The 25,304-nt window shown below is 42.7% G+C and overlaps 1 protein-coding gene across 1 annotated transcript in view; it reads left to right on the forward strand.

The window, feature by feature from the left end:
* The window catches only part of CLCN4 (chloride voltage-gated channel 4), a 61,866-nt gene that overhangs the window by 12,970 nt on the left and 23,592 nt on the right, over positions 1-25,304 (forward strand). The window contains exons 5-9 of the mRNA XM_077294745.1: positions 7,212-7,399; positions 14,387-14,509; positions 18,922-19,128; positions 19,215-19,295; positions 24,123-24,668. Coding sequence (XP_077150860.1) covers positions 7,212-7,399; positions 14,387-14,509; positions 18,922-19,128; positions 19,215-19,295; positions 24,123-24,668 — 1,145 coding nt within the window. The remainder of the gene's footprint in view (positions 1-7,211; positions 7,400-14,386; positions 14,510-18,921; positions 19,129-19,214; positions 19,296-24,122; positions 24,669-25,304) is intronic.

Genomic DNA, 25,304 nt, shown 5'->3' on the forward strand with positions numbered 1-25,304 from the left:
ATGGGGAAGACGCCCGGACGCATCTCTGACTCCCAGGTCGATACTGGGAACAATGTTGTCAGAGTATTACTCCACTTTTACAGACTGATAATAAAACATACTGTACAAAACTGAAGATAAAATTGATTTTACATGAAAAATGTTAGGAAACATTCTTTCCTGTATAATGACTTGTATATAAGGCAAAATGAAAAAGAGAAAGAAAAACAAAATGCCCCCTCCACTCATTAGTAGCTGGGCAATCTCTCACCATATTTCTCCGTCACCTTTGACTGCAGTAGATGACATAGTAGAGGGGGAAATAGAACTACACCCATCGTTAGTCACTGGTAAATATAATTTTAACATTTTACTACCTTATCTGGGCATGTGGTGTGTGTGACATGGTCAGACACATCCTGTTTAATTTATGAAGGAGGGACACTGAAACTCACAAAACCTATCCGGACAATGCAAGAACTGCCAAAAATTAGAAGGAAGAGGGACTCCAATAGACCCTACATTAGACTTAATGGAGGACCTCATACACATTCTGTTAAGATTGACTCCTAGACTCATAAGGCCTATGCACTAAGTGCAAGGACTACCAAAAATGGTAAAGCGTTTGCACGAAGTGCAAGGGCTGAAAAACATTTACCTCTATCAGACTCAGAATTGTAGAGGTAGGCTTCATAGATATCCTGTAAAACTTATGAAAGAGGGCATCATACAAACCCTGGAAAAATTAAGAGTGGGTGGTCACATGATGAACCGCTAAAATTATAAGCAACATTTGTCTGATGGCCCTCTAAAAATTATGAGCGGAGGCTGCCTGATGATCCTCTAAAAATTTGTGTGAGGGTCTCCTATTTACCCTCTAAATGTTATGAGTGAGGACCGACTGATGACCCTCTAAAAATTATTAACGATGGACACCTGAATAACCTCTAAAAAGTATGAGCGAGGGTGGCATGATGAATCTCTAAAAATTATGAGCAAGGGCAGCATGATGAACCTCTAAAAATTTGGAATGAGGGCCGCATGATGACCCTGTTGATATGGTGGAGGGGGAGGACAGGAAAAAGGAGAAACCATTAACCATATACCTTTTTTTTTGGTGGGGGGGGGGTGCATGGGAATACACAAGAAAGAAAGGGAACATTTGCATTGGCTGTATGTCTCTGCGTGCACCCTCAGCGGCACGTTCTTTTCCCCATACCTTACACCTTTCACATTTTAAATTAGGTATACAATATATGCCTGTAAGATTTCCGGTATTAATATGGAAAAGAGAATATGTAGGCCTAAAAAGGACTTTTGTTTTTAGGTTGCATCAACAGTATACCTATAGAAGGACTGTATGGCAATACACCCTGCCTATATGCCTCTAATCCAAAACTATCCCTCCTCCTCCAGCTATCCCTACACTGAATGGAGGTTACAGTGGTTTTACTAGAGAAAGGACAGTATGTAGCACTGAAAATTACTTTTGTTTTAATGGTGCAGCACTGGTATACAAGTTCTGCAATAGCAATTAAACACTGGCTATATGTCTGTTCTAATCTAAGCGCTCCCGCCTAGATCAACTCTCTCTGAACTATTTTCAGAGGAGCGTGTGCCAAGCATTGCATTACCGGGTCTTATATAAGACCCTATTATGCGATGCGGCCGGCCGATCACAGTAATTCCAGAAGCCAACATAGCTTCGGCATTACCGTTTATGGCAGGTTATCTCTCGTATGTTTATTGGCTGTCTATCAGCCACAAAACATGCTGCGGGGACACAAGCATGGCGCTCAATCACCCACGATACTTGACTGAGTAACGAGTATACCCGAGTACCCTGATGCTCGATCGAGTGGCGAGCACACTCACCCATCAATAAACAAAAGCCAATCGACAATATTCAAGTTGTTGTTCTTTTGTTTGTTGGCCTCTTTACACTGGCTGGTGAAGAATGATGGGGACAGAACAATCACTAGTACCTCATTCTATCCACATACAGTTAGGGCCACCATCAGGGCAATACTGCCCTTACTACTGTATGGGGCCCGGTGATTAGGAGCAAAAAGGGGGCCCAAGCACGCTGGCAGCTCCTGGGCCCTGTTGGATGTGGCCCCCAGTCACCACTAGCCTCCCCCTGGCCCAGGTGGTCTGCACAATATGAAGGGATAGCTGGATGGATAAATGGATAGATTAAGATAGAATGGAAACACTTGTACATGTGTAATGTTAATGTATTGAGCTCTTTGCTGTTACACAGATATTTCCGCCTATTTACACTTTGCGGGAGCGAGTCCAGTAGAATGGGAATTATATCCTATCATTGTCATAATAACCTCTCCAGAAAAAATCACTAGGGCCCAGGGGGAGGCTAGTGGTGACTGGGGGCCCGCGTCCAACAGAGGACTGGGGTACGCATCCAACAGGGCCCAGGGGAGGCTAGTGGGGATTGGGGGCCCGCGTCCAACAGGGGACTGGGGGCCCGCATCCAACAGGACCCAGGGGGAGGCTAGTGGGGACTGGGGGCCCGCATCCAACAGGGGACTGGGGTACACATCCAACAGGGCCCAGGGGAGGCTAGTGGGGATTGGGGGTCCGCGTCCAACAGGGGACTGAGGGCCCGCATCCAACAGGCCTCAGGGGGAGGCTAGTGGGGACTGGGGGTCGTGTCCAACAGGGCCCAGGGGGAAGCTAGTGGGGACTGGGGGTCGCGTCCAACAGGGCCCAGGGGGAAGCTAGTGGGAACTGGGGGCTGCGTTCAACAGGGTGAGGGAAGGCTGCTGAATGGAGTGAGGGGAGGCTAGTAGGGGAAGGGTGCTGAGGGGAGTCTGTGTCTCGCTGGTGGAGGCTGGTAGGGTGAGTCTGTGTCCTGCAGGGGGAATCTGCGCGGGGAGGCGGCGAGGACAACCAGGGCTAGTCGACGATTGCGTTTACAGAGGGTGCTAACCTCTGCGAACAGGTAGGACCAAGAATAGTTAACAAATGTAAGGGTATGTTCCCACGGTCAGTAAATGCTGCGGGTTGGACGCTCCGTACATCTGCAGAGTCAAACCCGCAGCATCCAGATGTTACAGCATAGTGGATGGGATTTCAAGAAATCCCATCTCCACTATGCATGCACGAACGCCTTCGGCTTCCCTGCGGAGACGCACATGCGGGTGTCTTTCCAGACCGCAGCATGTCAATTTATGTGGCGGAGACGCTCCGTCTCCGCTGCAAAAATTACCCATTCACCAAAACCGCATTATGTTCTTAGTCACATGCATTTTGAGGGCATACCAATTTAAATAATGTCGTACCTTGTTTCAGCCGAAAGTTCACATACACTGCAGTTCTTGCGATGACCTGAGCTGACCGCGAGAACTGCAGTGCACGTGTCTGCCGGAGACTGAGCTATCTCCTGTGATAATCTCCGCTGTGTCTGAATGTCAGGCTGGATAGTGGCATAATGCCACCATTCAGCCAAAGGAATCCAGATGTAGCAGAGCTGGACTCGTCGTCAGACAGTATGTATATCTTCTCGGCGGACAGTTCAATTAGTTTAAAAAATGTATGTAACACATTCCCTTGAAGAAAGATAATTAAAATATACCAAAAAAAAATTAACAAATGTTTAATAGGTTAGAGTGCCCCCTACTAGGGTAGAGTAGGGCCCTGTACTCATGTACATTGCATGTTGCACACACACACACACACACATACAAACACAGTGAACTTTACACACGTGCACATTGCATGTTGCACACACACATACTGTACAAACACAGTGAATGTTACATACACACACAGCATGTTGCATACACCTTTGGTCACATGACCATGATGTCCCCAAAAATCTTTTTACACTTCTAAGCTCACAAACTGCACTAATTTTGTAGGACTGACATTATCAGTGCAGTTTCTGGCTTGTAAAGGTTGGAGGCTCTGGGCAAATTTCACTACACTTCTCTGTGCTCCTACATACTGCATTACCCTCACAAAATCCTGAACACTCACATGCTAAATTCAGCACTACTACACTATATCAGTATAAGCACTGCGTATTTTAATTTGTCATTATTATACACCATAATATTTAGCAACATGCATTAACCTAAATTGCCACAAGATGTCAGTGTGGGTCCTGCTATTGGCCGGTCTCATCTCGCTGTCTTTCCTTATACAGTAGGTTATTATTCTGCAGATGAATATTAGATTACGGTTACTTTCTGTAATAATGGGGACACATTTTATGATCTATGGCTGAACAGGTATTTTGGGGAAAATAAATGTATACAAGTGTAAATAACAGCATGGGGTAATATGATGCAATGCATACAATGTGCAGAGATATAAGTAATCCCTTTTGTTTTCCAAAATATTACTTTGCAGGATATAGTTGTGTACAGCATAGAAAACCATATTAAAGGGAATCTGTCATCAGGTTTTCACTATGAAATCTGAGAGCAGCATGATGTAGGAGCAGAGACCCTGATTACAGCAATGTGTCGCTGTGTGCTGCTGTCAATAAAATAAATTTTAATCAGCAGGACATTATCACTAGAGGACTAGGTGCTGGCCTAGATTGGGCATCTACCAAGGCGGGCAGATGCCCAGTGGGCCGGAAGGTCTCCGCCACAAAGTGGGCCGCCAGCCCTTTAAAACGTCTGAGTGAAGGCCCTGTGTGGGCGCTCTCTCTAGTTGCACGCACTGACAAGGGCCGCGGCGGCCTGCATCAGTGAGCGAGCACGGCTGCTGCTGCCCTCATTTGTGTCTCCACGCGGCGGCCACCTTTATCAGTACGGGCAAGCAGGAGACTGTGTGCGCACAGAGGCTGGGAAAAGTTAGAAATTTGAAAATGATGCCGCGTGCCTAAGACTACTCTATCTGTGTCTGATGCTGGCCTACCTGTACCAACGTCAGAGAACACTCACCAAGTCCAGCAGGATCCTCTCCTCTTCACCGCTGACACTGGACAGTGGACCCGCCTCATCGCTTCATCCTCCCCCCATCTTAGGGACCTGAGAGAGTCCCAAGATGAAAACTTTTTTATCCATATACAGCAGCTGCACCTATGTTTCCATATTTTCATAAATAAATGCAAGTCTTATCGAATAAATTTTGCCACTATCATGAAGTACAATATATGACGAAAAAAACAATCTCAGAATCAGCGGGATCCGTTAAAGCGTTCCAGAGTTATTACCTCATAAAGTGACAGTGGTCGGAATTGTAAAAATTGGCCTGGTCATTAAGTACAAAATTGGCTCTGTCACTAAGGGGTTAAGCACCACTCCAGTGTTCTTATTTATTTCATCACTGGAGTGGTATCACTAATGTTAAGTTCCCTGCGTCCAGTATTATTGTTATCAGCGCCGCTCCAGTCAGTCTACACCAGTTTGTGACCTACTGGATCACTCTAGTGTTTGCTGGGCGAGTTGGAAGTCACAACTCAATGTAAGTCTATGAGAGCCACAATGAGGCCGGAACGACGCTCCCATAGACTTACATTGAGATCTTGTGGCTGTTACCTCTGACTTCTGGTCAGTCAGTAGTTGTGGTCACAAGATGGCAGCGGTACTGGAGGGGCATCGGGAAGAGCTGAAGATGGCAACTGGCACAACTCCAGCGCTGAAATATAAGAAAAAGGCTGGAGTGAGAATCTTGTAGGCAATTATTGTAAGTTTGAGACTTGTTGTCTGGACTAGGCCGGAGGCCAATTCTTTATACAGTTAAGGCCCCGTCTCACATAGCGAGATCGCTAGCGAGATCGCTGCTGAGTCACAAGTTTTGTGACGCAACAGCGACCTCAGTAGCGATCTCGCTATGTGTGACACGTACCAGCGATCAGGCCCCTGCTGTGAGATCGCTGGTCGTGTCGGAATGGCCTGGGCCGTTTTTTGGTCGTTGAGGTCCCGCTGACATCGCTGAATCGGTGTGTGTGACACCGATCCAGCGATGTCTTCACTGGTAACCAGGGTAAACATCGGGTTACTAAGCGCAGGGCCGCGCTTAGTAACCCGATGTTTACCCTGGTTACCAGCGTAAATGTAAAAAAAAACAAACAGTACATACTCACCATCTGATGTCCGTCAGGTCCCTTGCCGTCCGCTTCCTGCTCTGACTGAGTGCCGCCGTACAGTGAGAGCACAGCACAGCAGTGACGTCACCGCTGCGCTCTGCTCTCACTGTACGGCGGCTCAGTCAGAGCAGGAAGCAGACGGCAAGGGACCTGACAGACACCGAAAGGCGAGTTTGTACTGTTTGTTTTTTTTGGTAACCAGGGTAAACATCGGGTTACTAAGCGCGGCCCTGCGCTTAGTAACCCGATGTTTACCCTGGTTACCCGGGTGCTGCAGGGGGACTTCGGCATCGTTGAAGACAGTTTCAACGATGCCGAAGTCGTTCCCCTGATCGTTGGTCGCTGGAGAGAGCTGTCTGTGTGACAGCTCCCCAGCGACCACACAACGACTTACCAACGATCACGGCCAGGTCGTATCGCTGGTCGTGATCGTTGGTAAATCGCTATGTGAGACGAGGCCTTTAGTGTCTGAAACTACAGACAGATAAGAAATCATTATGCCTGGATGTAGTTTTCCTCCGACACCTCTTAAAATATGCCGTTCTAGTGAATACATGGAGTTTGCCCACAGGGTGTCATTGCCAATAATAAAGTTGTTAACCAGTTACCAACTTCTTTTTTTTTTACTAGAATCTGAAATTAACAGAAAAAGGTACAGAAATGTAATTTTGTACCTTCATTACTGCATTTCCAGAAATCACATTAATTTATAGGAGATAAAATATTTCACAATAAAGCCTGCATGGATTATTAATAAAATTTCTTAGACCTGATGATCCTGGGTTACTAGCGATGAAAATCCATGTCTGAATGTCGATGTACTCTTGAAATACAAGGGATCATTGTATGAATCCAGCTAGAACAGGACTCCTGAAATGAAAATGTTATTATTAGACAGGGAGTTTTTTCAAAAAGGATTATACAGATTTTCTGACATAGGTTTTCAAAGTAAGTACATCGGCCTCATCAAATCTTAAATAACTATTTAATAATGTATGCAGTTTATATTGTGAAATCTGGTGCCTGGTCCACTCCTAAGAGCTTCTGAAAACTGTAGGGTTGTTGGAGAAAGCGCAGCATTTCAGCAAAGCACTTATGTATTGCGTCTCCACATTATATGTTTTTATTTCATTTAATTATATAATTCTATTGTTCTTATATTTTATAGGCACTTTAGCTGGAGTTATAGACTTAGCAGCGGACTGGATGACTGATCTAAAAGAGGGAATATGTCTCAATGGGTTCTGGTACAGCCGTGAACAGTGCTGCTGGCTATCAGATGAAACCACCTTTGATGACCGGGATAAATGTCCTCAGTGGCAGAAATGGTCTGAACTGATGATTGAGAAATCAGAGGTAATAGCTATGTTCAAATAAAATCCCATTAAAATGTTGTTTGATATCTCATGCCTGGTAGTAGTAGTACTGAGGAGGGGATTTAAAAAGAAAATTTATTTGTCTTGCTCCCCACATCATGCTTCAGATTTGCTCATTGTGCCCCTTTAAGGGCTCATACCCATTTGTGAGAAAAAAAAACGGTCCGATTTCCAGATCGAAAAAACGGACAAGTGCCATGCGAGTGCAATGCAATTTTCACTCCTAGCATCCGATTTACATCCGAGTGCATTGCGATTGAGAAGCTGCCGGCAGCAGCATCAATGGCTAGTGCTGACGTCACTGATGCTGCGCTGACTCACAGCTTGACCGGTGGTAAACTCTTGAGCGTGGGAAAATGAACTGGCATTTTCCCACACTCCAGAGGTCATCCCAGTTCAGTATGGCTGCGAGCGGCAACTTCACTGATTAGCGGTGCCGTCACTGAAGCTGCGCTTCCTCACAGCCTGAACTGCGATGACCTCTGGAGCATGGGAAAATGCCAGTTCATTTTCCCACGCTCAAGAGTTTACCGCCGGTCAAGCTGTGAGTCAGCGCAGCATCAGTGACGTCAGCACTAGCCACTGATGCTGCCGCCGGCAGCTTCTCACTCATTCCCCAGTGGTTTACAGCTGGGACGGTCGCATTAGCACCGCTCCCGGTTGTAAACTGTATATCCCCTAGATCAGACCTGGGCCCGCCTGATGATTTTTAAACGGCCCGCCAGCTAGCTGTCACTTCTGACAGCCACCCGCGGCACCGCTCGGCCAGCCGCCAGCCCCGAGCTCATCCACACGCTGTCAGAACTGCATGCGCTTGCAGCGCATACAGTTCCTCCAGAGTCCAGGGTCAGCATGTGATTGACACAGCATCAGGAGCCATTGGCTCCCGGCTGTGTCCATCATTCTTGTGACCGGAGGCAGCATTATGCCACCAGTCACAAGAGGCAGAGCCGGGTTGATCACCTGTAAATCGTTGGCGGCGGCCATCTTCCCGAGGCCGATGGAGTGCTGTGCTTCACGGGGCTTCAGGAAAATGGCCGCGGGAGGCCGCACGTGCGCAGATGGACATCACGGCGGCCATTTTCCTGAAGCCGAATTTGCTGATTTAGATCTCGGCTTCAGGAAAATGGCCGCCGCGATCTCCCCGTGAAGCACAGCACGCGCGGCCTCGGGAAGATGGCTGCCGCCAACGATACTCAACCCGGCTCTGCTGCTAACATGGCATTCCGGGCCACTGCGTCACCTCAACGGTGGACCCTGCGCACGCCATACCACACCTCTGCCATCGCCACACCACTGCTGCAACCCCCCCATGGACACCAGGCCGTGGCGTCGCCCACCTAAGCAGGAAGGGACCCTGCTCAGGTGCACGCCACACCGCATCACCCCACCTCTGCCGACACTATGCCTCCTGTGACCCTGCTCTGCCACCGCCAGCCCTCAGGTAAGGCTACTTTCACACTAGCGTCGTGCACTGCACGTCGCTATGCGTCGTTCTGTAGAAAAAACGCATACTGCAAAATTGCTTTCAGGATGCGTTTTTTCTTCATAGACTTGAATTAGTGACGTAGTGCGACTGTTGCGTCGGACCGTTGGCACAAAAAAAGTTACATGTAACGTTTTTTTGAGCGTCGTGAACTCCACCCCCGCCTCCCCAGTGCAGTGCACGACGCTAGTGTGAAAGTAGCCTAAGATACTGTAAATTCGGACAATAAGACGGACCCCCATCTTATAAAAAATTGTTTTTTCTGCAATTTTCACCCCAAATTTGGGGTGCGCCTTATGGTCCGGTCCGGCCCTCTAAAACCATCCCAATTTCTCATTCGGCCCCATGGCAAAATTAATTGCCCACCCCTGCCCTAGATATGGATTATGGAGTGGGATTGACTGAAGGCCGGACAGGTATGATATATTGTTGGTTTGTGATTTTTTTCATTTATTACAGGAGATCGAGGGTTTCGCATGGATCAGCCATAACAATAAAATGGTCAAACTGTGTTCAGTGTTTCAGTTAATTAAAATACTTTATTCTGGTTGTGTCTTTATTTAACCCTTTACCAACTATAGGACTAGTAATGGATAGGTGTCTTATTGACACCTCTCCACTACTAAGCCGGCTTGATGTCACCTTACAATACAAAGGTGACATCAACCCCACAACTATTACCACACTTGCCACCACTACAGGGCAAGTGGGAAGAGTGAGGCTAAGTGCCAGAATTGGCGCATCTTACAGCAATTATCTAGCAATTATTTGTTGAATCTAATACAACATAGTGGACAGACACACACACACTCTTACCTTCCTCAAACAGTGCTACTTTAATTCTGTGGTCTTCACTGATAGACCAATTTTGCACCACCTCTTGTGCCCGAGATGTAGTTTTGCTGTCATTCCAACAATGGCTTTCTCCTCTGAGTCAATAAAATTCATTTCAATAGCTAAGCCATCCTCCTCCTCCATCACTAACTACACAGAAGGAGGCTAGCTTAGCTAATGAGCAAAGCCATAAATCAGCCTCTTCATCAAAACAGAGAGGGAGGAAAAGCTCCATGTCCTTGTTGGAACAAAAGCAGAAGTTACACTTCGGGACCACAAGTGGGTTTGAAATTAGTCCATTAGTGCAATTTTCAGAATTAAGTATAATCATGTTATGTTTTATTAATTTATATTTGCAAAAAACAACTTTATCTTCCAGGACAAACTCTTTGAACAATTCCAGCCCATAAAATAAACAGGACTATTTTATCAGTTTCTTTATCAGCAGAAACCATCAAGTGGCACACACAAACATGGATGTGGTTTAGCGAGTCAATGTGTTGAGAATTCCTCAATGAAGGTCTGCATGGATAACCTGGGCGAGATTAACTTGCATGTTGTATCCAGAAATTTCTGCTGCCAAGTGTAAAATACTTGGTTTGATAGCAGAGTAAACAGTATGTTGTTGTTTTTTTTGTAGCCAAAGCTCTTTTCTTTCCTATTGTTTGTTTCTCCCTGAAGGCCCTGTGACAATAGCAACAAATCTTCTTAATTTGCCTTGGCCAGTCAGTGCATTCCTGCAATAGCATATTACACTTAAGTCATTCTATGCTGTGCAAACTACTGGCTAGGCCTCTGATATAAATCAGTCAGACTCCATAACTAACATTTCAGTACTGATCCTTCTTTTTTGCTGACTTATTAGCACGTTATGATAACACTTTTAGACCCTGATCCATCAAACAGTTTTTGCCATAATGGTGGCATAGGCCTGTTTGAATGGGATGCACTCTGGTAAGTACAGAAAATCCTAAAGGCCTTATATCTTTCATGTGTAACTCCTTATTACTAAAAATCCAGGGAGATCCCATGTCTGTAGTTAAATCCAGGTGGGAGAGGGGTATGGGTCATATTACTTCAGAGGAGTGGGATGACATCTTAGAGTCACCAGAGAACGTTTTGATAAATACGTCTCAAAGAAGATCCAGCTTATTTCTCATTCACTGAGTATATAGAACTCCAAAAGTGCTCTACAGGAAGGGCCTCAGTACAGATGATTGTTGCCCACATTGTAGGGAAGACTGTTATGACCTGATGGTTACGAAGCAGTACTGAGATGACCTGGTGGGTAAAACCAATCATGTACAAGCTCTGAGGAGGTGGTAACTTTACTGACCGCAAGCCCTACACCTAACACCAACACTAGAAATAGCCGTGGAGCGTTCCTATCTCTGCCTAGACGCCTCTTCACAGCCTAAGAGCTAACTACCCCTGAAGATGGAAACGGAAAACTATCTCGCCTCAGAGAAACCCCCAAAGGAAAGATAGCCCCCCACAAATATTGACGGTGAGTAGAGAGGGAAATGACAAACTCAGGAATGAAACTAGATTTTAGCAAAGGAGGGCCAAAACTATCTAAATAGACAGAGGTAGAAAAGGCTACTGTGCGGTCAGTATTAAAAACTAAATATCCACGCAGAGTTTACAAAAAATAACCTCCACACCGACTCACGGTGTGGAGGGGCAAATCTGCTACCCCAGAGCTTCCAACTAGCCGAAATAATTCATACTGGCAAGCTGGACAAAAGACAAAACATTAACTTGAACGGAAGGTCATAAGCAGGGAAATACCCCAAAAACTAGCAGACTTATCTTAAGCTGAAGTGAACTGGCCAACAGAGCACTTCCAGGAAAGGACAGAGTCCACAGGAGGAACATTGACAGCTGGCATTGACTACAGACTAGAGCCCAGTTAAATAACAAGACCAGGGAACCGATTAGTGAATGCAGCTGCTAAGTTCCACTAGAAACCACCAGAGGGAGCCCAAGAACGGAATTTACAACAGAAGACACTGCAGACTTGGTCCATATGTTCTAGTCCTGGTCATACTTGGTTGGGTTGTCGGAGGATGTGAGTAGATTGATTTTTGAGGCCTTTAAATTCAAATATCTCTTAGCCCCAAAGTGTGTATGTTGGGATATGTGGAGGACATTGGAAACTCATCCACACTACAACTGGCTATAGCTAAAATACTATATAAAAACCAGAAAGTCCATAGCTAAACACTGGTGGCAAGAAGTGCTCTGTCAGTGGAAGAGGTTGTGAGCTGCTTAAATACCACCATTTTGATGGGAAAAAAGATATTCATCCAAAGGGGGGTAATTGTGAAATTTGGAAAACAGTGGGAGGACTGGATTAAATGCCCAGATATAAAATTAAAATGTGAGTTCAGATAGGTGAGGGGGTAGCCTGGGTGGAGGGGAGATGGGGGGTAAAGATTGAGCACTGTATTCTTGTCAGGAACAATGAATGATACAAAATTTTACTTACCATAATTTCTTGTGACTTTATAATATCATTATCTTTATCAACCATTTTGCAAGTCGTAAAAGTTTTCTCAAAAATGTTTTGATGTAAGAAAAAAAAGTCTATGTACAATCTTCTCTGCCTACTTGGATTAATACACAAGGGAAACCTAAAAAACACTCAGGACAGCTTACATACAAGCTAATGGATAGAAAAGCGAGAATTCTTCTCTTTGGATCACCACTTAGTCTAATGGATGGATAGCACTTATACAAACTATCTTTAATGACACAATAAATTAAATTTGATTCTAAACATATTTTCTCTTTTATCTCTTTTTCCAGTGTTACCTTCTTTATTTCTATGCTATGGATTACACTTGTCAAAACTGTCAAGAAAAAGGACAGTGGCTCAGTGGTTAGCATTGTAGCCTTATAGCACTGAGGTCCTTGGTTCAATTCCTCCAAGGATAATATTTCCAAGAAATGTATATGTTCTCCCTGTGTTTGCGTGGGTTTCTTCTGTACTCCTCCAACACTCTAAAGACATGCTGATAAGAAATATAGATTGTGAGCCCCAATGGGGACTGATGATGACATCTGTAAATTAATGGTGCTATATAGGTAAATGAATAAAAAGTATCCAGAGTGTAACCTGTCAAATGCATATTATTTTCAGCCAATGTTTGGCGAATAGAACCTTACAAGTTCCTGATGTTTTTTTGCTCTCAGAAATATCTTTTGAATGAGACCCCTTTCTGTTGGTCACATCTGCGTCCGTCATTACTGTGCTATATATAAGTAGTAAGTACTTGTTTGCTACATATTTCTCCTATGGCTTAGAACATCTTTATGAATATGGCAAATAGATACTACTTATTCAATTCTGATGTTTGGTCATTATTAGAGATGAGCAAATTTGCTCGGGTTCCCTCTTATTCGGCAAGCTATAGCGCTTGGCTAATAAGCTACAGCGGGAACCCGGCTTCCTGGATTGCGCCGGGCGATCAGCTGATCGGCGCCACAGCTGCTTGTGTCATGGCTGTGTGAGAGGCACGACACATGCATGGAGAGCCCAACAAACAGGCTTTCCATGCCTGTGTCATTACTGTCACACAGCCGCGACACGTGCAGCTGTGGAGCCAAACAGCTGATCAGCCGCAGCGCTCCAGGTATCTGGGTTCCCTCTGCAGCTTATTCTGCAAGCGCTATAGCTTGCCGAATAAGAGGGAACCCGAGCAAATTTGCTCATCTCTAGTCATTAATGATGGAGAAAAAAAGCTAATTATGTGCAATTTCTGCTCAAGACTGAATGTGAAATGAGTGAATGTTTTTCACAGACTGAAGTATCACATTATGCCGAGTCTGATAAAAGAGGGATGAACTGAGGGATTCATTAACAGTTTTAATAGTTGATTACAAATCTATGAACACTTGACGATGCTGGAATTTCATCGAAATTGTCTACTGCTCAATGATCCACTTAATAGACATCTTATATGTGTGCCTGACAGTGTGTGGACTGATTGATGTTGATAGTCACCGGCATTAGGACTCTATTGTCTTCTCAGGCTATAAAGTCATGAGTTCTGTATTCCAAATAGAACCTATCAGCTGATTCATGCTGCCCAAACAGCAGGCAGCATGAATCAGTCTGGCTGAATAGTCTTCTCTGAAATGCTTCAGCATTTCAGAAAAAATATCCTTTGAAGATCTTCGCACCATATGTGGTGACCAGACTAGTCTGACACTCTTCCTGGTCGGATTTCCTCAGCGTCGCTTTAGTTAATTAATCACCAGCATCCATTGAAGTTGAAGGCTAGTCACATCTATGACTATGATCACTGGCCAGATCTTTAAAGTATATTTTCTGTAAAACGCCGGGCATTTCAGAGAGAAACATACAGTACCTACCTGCAAACAAGCAGCCAAGCTGTGACTTATGATGCCCATAGTTTGGGCAGCATGATCAGGTGTCAGGTTCCCTTGCACTCTTATTTTGATTTCTACTTCCAGCTGAATTCATATTCTTTGACTGTTCTCGTGCTCCTACCCACCTCCCCCTAGATCTAGAATATATACTGTGCCTGTCTTCTTATTTTTGCTTCTTAAGTTAATGTCTTATTGCAATTTCATATGAAAGCGCATAATATGTTTGACTCTTTGTGTAATTTCTTTCAGGGTGCCAGTGCATATGTTTTAAATTATTTCCTTTACACTATGTGGGCTTTGACCTTCTCCTTTTTGGCTGTGTCCTTGGTTAGAGTCTTTGCCCCTTATGCGTGTGGCTCTGGAATACCTGAGGTAAGATACTTTCTCATTTCTCTACATGTCAGAATGTACCCAGGATTGTACTGGAATAACAATGTAATAAATTATTGTATCACCTGACTGTTGTATTTTTGGGACAAGCAGCCTGGCATTGGTGTTGATAGTTTTGTAAAAATTAAGAGTCCTTGATGATAAGGGATGTGGAAGTTTGACTGTCTTCTGATGGAGATTGAGAGAACAGTTTATTTTTTTCACTCCTTATCTATGAACCTCTCCTCATCTGTTTATTCTTCTATCCATTTTGATGGTCCTTATATCACTATATTTAATGTACTTTTCTTGTGTTATTTTATGTAAAAAAAATTTTTCAAATGTGTTAAAGAGGACCTGCCACTTGCCATAAATATGTGATTTATTTCAATCACCTCAATCTGGTGTCCATGTGCCACTACATCTCTGAGTTGTGGTCTATTTTTCCTTGTGAATAAATCTAGTATTTTTAACCAACTGGGCAGGGTCTTCAAAACAACTCCTTTAGAGAAGATTTGATGGCCACAACCACTTAACTATCCAAACTAGATTCAGATGTAGAGAAGAAGATTCCATATCTCAGGAATGAAGAGGCACAGGAAGAAAAAAAAAAAAAGAAAGAAAAAAATTCAGGAGAACGACATTGACATCAAGTAAAAAAAAAAATTTAAAAGCGTTGCATATTTATATCAAGTGACATAGTCAGTCTTGAAAGTTCATCTTTTCAAGCACTTATTAAAAGGTAATAATCACTGAGGATTCTCATTTTTTGATGTTTGTCTCAAAATGTTTCAGCAACTGTTTTGTGTTATATTTTATATAGTAGATATTATACAAAAAAATAAACATGTTCTACAGGCGAGTTTGATGCTTTCTTACCACCAGACATGGAAATTACATTTTATTTAAAGAACGGAAAACTTTGGAAAGAAATGGGAGACTTGACACCTGTGTCTATGAAGACGTTAGCTGAAAGGCTAATGTAACTTTAAATGGCGTCATGTGTGCTGCAAAATTCTAGTTTTATAGTGAAATGAAACTCAGAACCACAATTTGTAGCTCATTATATTTAAAGCCGATTCCTTGGTTCATTTTGCACATGCTGCTTGTCTTTAGAAACAGGCCTCTATAGAATTATAACTTATTTGGCGTGGTGTTAAGAAGGAGCAAAGAAATATACAGTGGTGAGCATAAATGAGTACATGCTCTTTGAAAAGTAAGATTTTAACCAATATCTCACTGAACATAAGGACACTGCCACCATCATATTTCACTGTAGGGACCACACTTTTAGAAAAATTAATTTAGATAAATGCATGGTGCCTACCAGTGATGGGCAATCCAGCTCTTTTTGATGATCCGGCTCTCATGGCTCCGCTCACCAAAAAGAGCCGGCTCTTTCAGCTCACAAAATGGCTCTTTTTGGATCCTAAATGGATCCCCATTGAATGTGTGTTCAGGCGCCCAAAACCACGCCCACGTACCGCAGAAACTCCGCCCACTTGCTAGGAACCAGTTAAATTGATGAGTGGATGCAGTTTTGCTCAGGTGGGCGGAGTTACCTCTGCCGAAATCTGGGATTTTACACCCAGTGAGAGCCATTCAGGGATTTTAGTGGCTCTCACTGGCGTGTCAGCTCCCATTGTTCACAGCAGGGAGCCGACTCTGTGTCAGATCGTTCACGAACGACACATCACTAGTGCCTACAGTGAAACATGGTGATACAGTGAAAGAGGAGAGGGGGATATTGAGCTCACAATGCCTTGCAGTCCAATGCTGGAGGTTGAAATACATATGGAGGGTGCCGATCCCGCGGGTGAAGTTTAGCCAGCTAATGAAATTGTGGGGAGGAAAAAATCGGCACATCCATCCAACAATAAATAAAATACCGTATTTTCCGGCGTATAAGACGACTTTTTAACCTCTAAAAATTGTCCCAAAAGTCGGGGGTTGTCTTATACGCCAGGTACGGCATGTGCAGGGAGCGATCCTGGATGTTCCCCATAAAAAATATGTATATACTCACCCCTCCGAGAAGCCTGGCTGTCACCGCTGCAAGCATCTGCCTCCGTTCCTAAGAATTGCAGCGCGTGAAGGACCTTCGATGACGTCACGGTCAGGTGACCGGTCACATGAGCGGTCACGGACCAATCACAGGACCGCGACGTCATCGAGGGTCCTTCATGCTCTGCAATTCTTAGGAACAGAGGCAGATGCTTGCAGCAGTGACAGCCAGGCTTCTCGGAGGGGTGAGTATATACATATTTTTTATTTTTATTCTTTATTTTTAACATGAATATGGATCCCAGGGCCTGAAGGAGAGTCTCCTCTCCTCCAGACCCTGGGAACCACACGCCGTATAAGATGACTGGGCGTACAAGATGACCCCCGTCTTATACAGCGGGCATATCCCAAATTCCATATTTTATATGGAAAAGTTGGGGGTCGTCTTATACGCCCAGTCGTCTTATACACCAGAAAATACGGTATATCAAAAAATTATTGGAAAATCTTTAAAAGTATGGATTCTAAAGATATAAAAACCTGATATGTTTCTGGCATCCAAGTTCTCTTAGTAATAGGATAAATGCATGGTGCCTACAGTGAAATATGGTGGTGCATGTCCTTATGTGGGGCTACATAAGTCCTACTGATGTCAATGGAACTACATTTCATTGATGATATCATGAAGTCACAGAATGTGAAAAAATCTTACTATTCAAAAAAGGGGTGTGCTCTTTTATGCTGAGCACTATATGAATTTGAGCTCAAGCGACACGTATTGTCTAGATACAATTTATGGTATAGTATGCATTTTTAGTATTCCTAGTCAGATAACTTAATGGCTGTCTAAACCTAGGTAACTTTATGCTGTACTAATGCCTTCATACACATTAAAGTTGTTCTAACCCGTTAATATTGTCAAAATTTTCCAACAATCTTTAGGGTCTCACACACATTAGACTAATAGTCTTGATTCCTAATGTGCTTCTGCAGTTTGACCTCTAGTAGCTGCTATTGTTCTCCTTGATCATTTTACTGCATTTCCACACCTTTCCACTGGAGGCTGCCCTTGTGTTCTGTAATTGCCTATTTACTAAGATGGTAGATTCTGAAACTGTAGAAGCCATCGTGTTTCCTGTTCAGGCCTACTTAAAGCCACATGGATCTCTCACTCATTGCTTGAGTATTGTGTCTGTTAGTCTAGTTCCAGTCTCCAGCTCCTGAATTATCTAATCCAGGATGTTATCTATGGATTGTTTCCTACAACTTCTTTAACTAACTCCAGGGACTTCTACTGCTTGCTGTTTCTTGTTCGTGCTGCTCTGGCCACTGGATTCCAGCAGTGATACACCAGTATCGTAACGGGATACTCAAGCCACGAAAGAGCGATCCATGTGGCTTTAAATAGGCCCATACAGGAAAAAAGATGGATTCCACAGGTTCAGAATCTATCATCTTAGTAAAGGGCAATTACAGAACACAACAGCAGCCTCCAATGGTATGGAGTGGAAATGCAGCACAATTAAGGTGAACAATAGCAGCCACTAGTGGCAAAACTGTGGAAGGAAAACAGGAATCCTAACATTAATATAAGCCAAACCCACCAATATCGACGGCTTTCAGGCAACAGACTACCGTGTGTGGGCCCCAGTTAATTGATTATTATTGGGGAAGATGACGATTAGACATGGCCACTTTTTGGACTGCTAATCAGTTTGTTTTCCCAGAGATATGCTGTTGCCAGACATGTTCTATTGATGGCTTTTTCATTGTTTGAACAAGTGTACCTGTGTATGGGAGAGCTGGTGGATAATCCTGTCAGCGGAGCAAACAGCCATCTAATGTGTATGGTGTGCTTAAAATTTTTAGATAACTCCCAATTCTTCCCTGATGATGCGTTCCAAGAGATAAGAAGCTACGAGAGCAGTCTGGCCAGGAATATCTCAAAGAACACAGGAGTCTCATGTTCCTGTGCGTGGGTCAGTTGGGGAATATAGCAGTTGTATGAACGATCATTTGTCTTACAGCTCTGTAATGTTTGTAGGGGCCTTTTCCTGTATTAGCTTGTGTCAGGTTTGCCCACAATAAGAAAAAGTGTCAGATTTTTTTTCTTGAAGGAGCTCCGCTCTCGTCTATCGGCTGGGTCTGATATTACAACCCATCCACCTTTTTTGTTCTTCTATTGGGCAACCCTTTAACTCGAAATGCTAATTTCTAAATTTTGCTTATCTTCAGAACTAAGTCCATGGACTCTATGGTAAGACATTTGATAATAAAATAAATAATCATTCTTTTGGGATGTATATATTGACTTCTTCCAAAAAGGCTACAGAGTCAAATGATCAAATGTGACTTTCTTTTCTTAATGTCCACCATATACATTCAGTCTAAAGGTTTTTCTTATATTCTAGATAAAAACCATCCTCAGTGGTTTCATAATAAGAGGTTACCTTGGAAAGTGGACACTGTTGATAAAAACAGTGACTTTAGTGTTAGTGGTGTCTTCAGGATTAAGTCTCGGAAAAGAGGGACCTTCAGTGCACGTGGCATGTTGCTGTGGCAATCTATTCAGCAGCCTGTTGTCCAAGTACAGCAAGAATGAAGGGAAAAGAAGGGAAGTAAGTAAATTAGCCTGAAAAAGTATGTTACTTAATGTATGTACTAATATGCCATTTTTTAAAATCCTAAAATATTTATGTTACAGGTACTCTCAGCAGCAGCGGCAGTAGGAGTCTCTGTTGCATTTGGAGCCCCAATTGGTGGTGTGCTATTCAGTTTGGAAGAGGTATTCTTTAGAATAAAGTTACTTCTTTATACTTAACAATTTAGTTGTTAACATAAAAGTCTCTAAAACACCTTGAGAATGTTTTATAGAGCTGATGAAACTGTATTCCAGATCTTAGCACAATCAGATTATTTTAGGCTCTCTAATTCCAACTATTTAGGATCAGATCAAAACGGTTTAGAAATTTACAATATAATGCTACTAAAATAAAATACACAGCATGAGCATTGTACAAATTCTAAGATCCTCTCTATTCATTTAATCTTAATAGTCACATGGTCTGCACTGTCATTGATGAAAATATTTAAAATGTTCCACTAGAAATGCCACTTCACAATTGAATAATGATAACTGAGCATCTAATATATAAAGCTGAATGTGTGTATGTGTGTGTGTATGTATGTATGTATGTATGTCCGGGATTGGCATCTGAACCGTCGCAGCTACAGCCACAAAATTTTACACAGTCACACGTCTGGACCCCGAGAGCGTCATAGGCTATGTTGTGAGGTGAAATTTTAACCCCGCGCTTTCCAATTCACCAAACAATTTTGCCCCTATCTACATAATGGGGAAAAAATGAAAGGAAAAGTGTTGGAGGCAAATTAACAGCTGCCAGATGTGAACAAGGGGGAATTAAAGAATGACAGCGATGGCGCCAAAGAGTATATACTGTACAGTTGCTAAGGTGGGGCCCCAACATGGGATAATCACCACACCACCACGGGGATATGAACACACACACAAAATGCGCCACACACTACCACGTGCTCGAACACATATACCACCCTCAGCGCACATTTCACCACACATACACCAACCTCGCCACATAAAAGTAGAAACACAAAAGTCGCTCAAAACTCGCCATGCGCAAAACTCTCCACATGCAAAACTCGCCACACGTGCAAAACTCACCTCATGGAAAACTCGCCACACGCAAAACTTGCACACGCAGAAAAATTGCCACACGCAGAAAAATTGCCACATGCACAAAAGTTGCAACACATGCAAAAGTTGCCTCACACAAAACTTGCACATACTCAAAAGGCACCACACATAAAACTCGCCACGCACAAAACTCGCCATGCGCAAAACTTGCTGCACACAACTTGCTACACTAACCTGTCACATGCAACTCGACACACAAAAAGTTGCTACACGCATGTCGCCACACAAAACTCATCTCACAAAAGTCCCTACATGCATGTCGCCACACGCAACTCAACACACACAACTTGACACACGAAACTCGCCCTAAAACACACACAAGTCTGGTATTATCCTTAAAAAATAAAAATCTGATTAATAAGCAGACAAACTACAAGAGCAACAAATGTACCATATAGGAATCCGGCAGCTGTCAGTCACATGACCAGTCTATTATGTGTATGTGTGAGCTAATATATACTGCCAGGGGGTGGGCTTACTGTTGGCTGGGGATTTATCAGGCTGCCATTTTAGCTTACAAATACTGAGGTAAAAATACTGACCAAATAACGTGTGAACGAGGGCTAATACAGGAGGAGATGACATACAGCTATATACTATATACAGGAGGAGATGACACACAGGTATATACTATTTACAGGGGAGATGACACACAGGTATATACTATATACAGGAGGAGATGACACACAGATATATACTATATACAGGAGAGATGACACACAGGTATATACTATATAGAGGAGGAGATGACATACAGGTACATACTACATACAGGAGAAGATGACATACAGGTATATACTATATACAGGAGGAGATGACACACAGGTATATACTATATACAGGAGCAGATTACCTACAGGTATATAGTATATACAGGAGGAGATGACATACAGGTATATGCTATGTATAGGAGGAGATGACATACAGGTATATACTATATACAGGAGGAGATGACACACAGATATATACTATATATAGGTGAGATGACACACAGGTATATACTATATACAGGAGATTACATACAGGTATATCTAATATATAAAGCTGAATGTGTGTATGTATGTATGTGTGTATGTCCGGGATTGGCATCTGCACCGTCGCAGCTACAGCCACAAAATTTTGCACAGTCACACGTCTGGACCCCGAGAGCGTCATAGGCTATGTTGTGAGGTGAAATTTTAACCCCGCGCGTTCCAATTCACCAAACAATTTTGCCCCTATCTACATAATGGGGAAAAAGTGAAGGGAAAAGTGTTGGAGGAAAATTGACAGCTGCCAGATGTAAACAATGAGGACTTAAAGAATGAGAGCGATGGCGACAAAGAGTATATACCGTGCAGTTGCTAAGGTGGGGCCCCGACATGGGATACTCACCACACACGGGGATATGAACACAAACACAAAATGCGCCACACACTACCACGTGCTTGAACACATATACCACCCTCAGCACACATTTCACCACACACACACCAACCTCGCCACATAAAAGTCGAAACACAAAAGTCACCACTCAAAACTCGCAACGTGCAAAACTCGCTACATGCAAAACTCGCCATATGCAAAACTAGGCTCACGCAAAACTCGCCACACGTGCAAAACTCACCTCATGGAAAACTCACCTCATGCAAAACTTGCACACACAGAAAAATTGCCACATGTACAAAAGTTGCACCACATGCAAAAGTTGCCTCACACAAAACTTGCACATACTCAAAACGCACCACACATAAAACTCGCCACGCGCAAAACTCGCCATGCACAAATCTTGCTGCACACAACTTGCTACACTAACCTGTCACATGCAACTCGACACACAAAAGTCGCTGCATGCATGTCGCCACACGCAACTCAACACACACAACTTGACACATGAAACTCGCCCTAAAACACACACAAGTCTGGTATTGTCCTTCAAAAATAAAAATCTGATTAATAAGCAGACAAACTACAAGAGCAACAAATGTACCATATAGGAAATACGGCAGCTGTCAGTCACATGACCTGTCTATTATGTGTATGTGTGAGCTAATATATACTGCCAGGGGGGAGGGCTTCCTGTTGGCTGGGGATTTATCAGGCTGCCAATAGCAACCAATCACAGCTCAGCTTCTATTTTGCTACAGTTAATTAACCTGAGCTCTGATTGGTTAATATAGGCAACAAAGACATTCTCAGTATAACAAAGCTAATATATGTTGTGAAATGCTTCTATTAGCTTAGTTTTTGCCTTTTAATAATTACATTTCTATCTATTTGTTTTGTGGTTTTTGTGTGCAGAATACATTTTTGTTATCACATTCTATTTTGCTAACAGCAGTCATTAACCCGGGCGAAGCCGGGTAGTACAGCTAGTAATATTATAAAATGGCGATTAATACAACATTTATAGTAGTGTAAAATGAGAAAAAGTAGAAATACTCATCTTAGCAATTCCCCACTGCTCCAGTTCAGACGATTCCAGAGGTCCCCTGCCAGTCTCTGTATGTCCTGTTCTGTATGGACAGACATGTGACCATTGTAGCCATTTGCTGGCCAAGTGAAGGCTAACATGTCACTGCTACATAGAGTGATTGGCTGCTGTAGTCAAATGTCTGTCCAGATGGAGCGGGAAAAATTAAAGACCGTCAGGGGACCAGGGAACCATCTGAAAAGGAATGCAGGGTATCTGTTGGGTCAATAATACTCATTTTTAGATTAGAGATGAGCAGATAGATCATTAGAAGATCGAGTTTGAATTTGAACATTTTGAGATTTGATTCACAGTTTGCAAAAAAAACCTTGACTGTCACCATTTCTCGCACTACTGAGGGATTTGACAGAGAGCTAGCATCATAGTCATAATGCCCTGCAGCTATGACATCTTACGGATTATCATTAGTGATGAGCGAATATACTCGTTACTCGAGATTTCACAAGCATGCTCGCGGGTCCTCCGAGTATTTTTTAGTGCTCGGAGATTTAGTTTTTATTGCCATAGCTGAATGATTTACATCTGTTAGCCAGCATAAGTACATGTGGGGATTCCCTAGCAACCAGGCAACCCCCACATGTGCTTATGCTGGCTAACAGATTCAGCTGCGGCAAGAAAAATTAAATCTCCGAGCACTAAAAAATACTCGGAGGTCCCCTGAGCATGCTCAAGAAATCTCGAGTAACGAGTATATTAGCTCATCACTAATTATCATACCTTGCTTGTACAGTGGTGGTCAGTACCAAGGCCATCACTGATCAGCAGTTCTCAATGAAGCACAATATGTATGGATTGTATGTCCGTGTGTATGAAGTCAGTTTCCATCACCAGTCACTAGGTAAGTCTCTCTCTTCTGTAATGTGTAAGCTGTTATGGTCAATGGGGTCCTTGCCCACAAAGCGTAAGCTCTTATGGTCAGTGGGTTTTTCACTCTCTCTCCCCAATGTGTTTATTCCAAGCAATTACATGCTTTCAAGTATTGAGTTTCATTCAATTCGAATTTCAAACGATCTGCTCATCTCTACTTATTTTCATATTTTACACCACTGTGAGAACATTTTAATGCATCCAAGTTTTTCATACACCCTATTTTGACTTCCTTTTGTTTAAAGAAGGGTCAATACAATATTGACAAGTAGGTTTACATGCTTTAGAAGTATGAGTTATATTTTTCAACTGTATTATATATAATTGAATATATAACTACATATATATATGGTATATATATGTTATATTTTTCAATTGTTAAGATATGATACCATATATTAATAAAAAGGTAAAAGTAGGTAGAATGCAATCAACTGAAATCATGGTAATTCATTTTTCCCTGTCTTAATGCAACATAGTATTTAATTAGAGAATGCTGGTTTACTTTTGCTCATTACTAAAATCTGCCTTTTTTGTAGGTCAGTTACTATTTTCCTCTAAAAACCCTGTGGCGTTCCTTCTTTGCTGCTCTCGTGGCTGCCTTTACTCTGAGATCAATTAACCCATTTGGGAACAGTCGTCTGGTTCTCTTTTATGTCGAATACCATACTCCTTGGTACATGGCTGAGCTATTTCCTTTTATTCTTCTTGGTGTGTTTGGAGGACTTTGGGGAACCCTCTTTATTCGTTGTAACATTGCTTGGTGTCGCAGGCGTAAGACCACTAGCCTTGGCAAGTACCCAGTACTGGAAGTTATTGTTGTGACAGCCATTACGGCCATCATAGCTTACCCAAACCCATATACACGAAGAAGCACTAGTGAACTTATCTCCGAGCTATTCAATGACTGTGGAGCACTTGAGTCTTCTCAACTCTGTGATTACATTAATGATATCAACATGACCAGACCGGTGGATGACATCCCGGATCGACCAGCTGGCCCAGGAGTTTACACCGCAATGTGGCAATTGGCCCTAGCTCTTGTTTTTAAAATTATAATCACTATTTTTACATTTGGTATGAAGGTAAGTGCACTCGATAACATTTTTTTACTTTTAAATAAATTGATTTTACTTTTATTATAGCTGTAGGTTCTTACAATCAGTGAAATCCATAAAAATCCATCTTCGTATAGTGACGGTCCAGTGGGAAAAATTTGGCAGTAAAGGCATAGCAAGAAATTTGGGATATTTAAAGTTTAGTATGGTATGAACAAAGCCCCAAATTAAGGAAGACATCAAAAAAATGTACTTACGGTAATTTAAGGTCTGTTTGGATTGAGACTCAAAATTTACCCACATCACCTTTGTATGCCAATTATCTTAATGAAATGCATGTTGCTTTAAAAGTCTGTATTTCTAAATGGAAAACAGCACGAAGGAAGCAGCTTTATAGAAAAAAGACAAAAGCTTTATTGCTCATTAGTACTGTATGAACATTACTTACTGCCTTGGAGAAATAATACGATCACTAAACTCTTTTTAATGATGTCTTCTGTTCAGCACCTTCAGATCTTACCAGGGTAAAAATCAGACTGCAATAAAAAATACATCAAGCTCAGTAGATATAGCGAAACAAACTCTGGAGATGACAATCAATTAATAATGTAAACTCAAATGTATAATATATCAGTATAACATCCCATTTAACCCTATAGACAA

The sequence above is a fragment of the Ranitomeya variabilis genome, chromosome 3, assembly GCF_051348905.1.
Source record: "Ranitomeya variabilis isolate aRanVar5 chromosome 3, aRanVar5.hap1, whole genome shotgun sequence".
NCBI classification, from domain to species: domain Eukaryota; kingdom Metazoa; phylum Chordata; class Amphibia; order Anura; family Dendrobatidae; genus Ranitomeya; species Ranitomeya variabilis.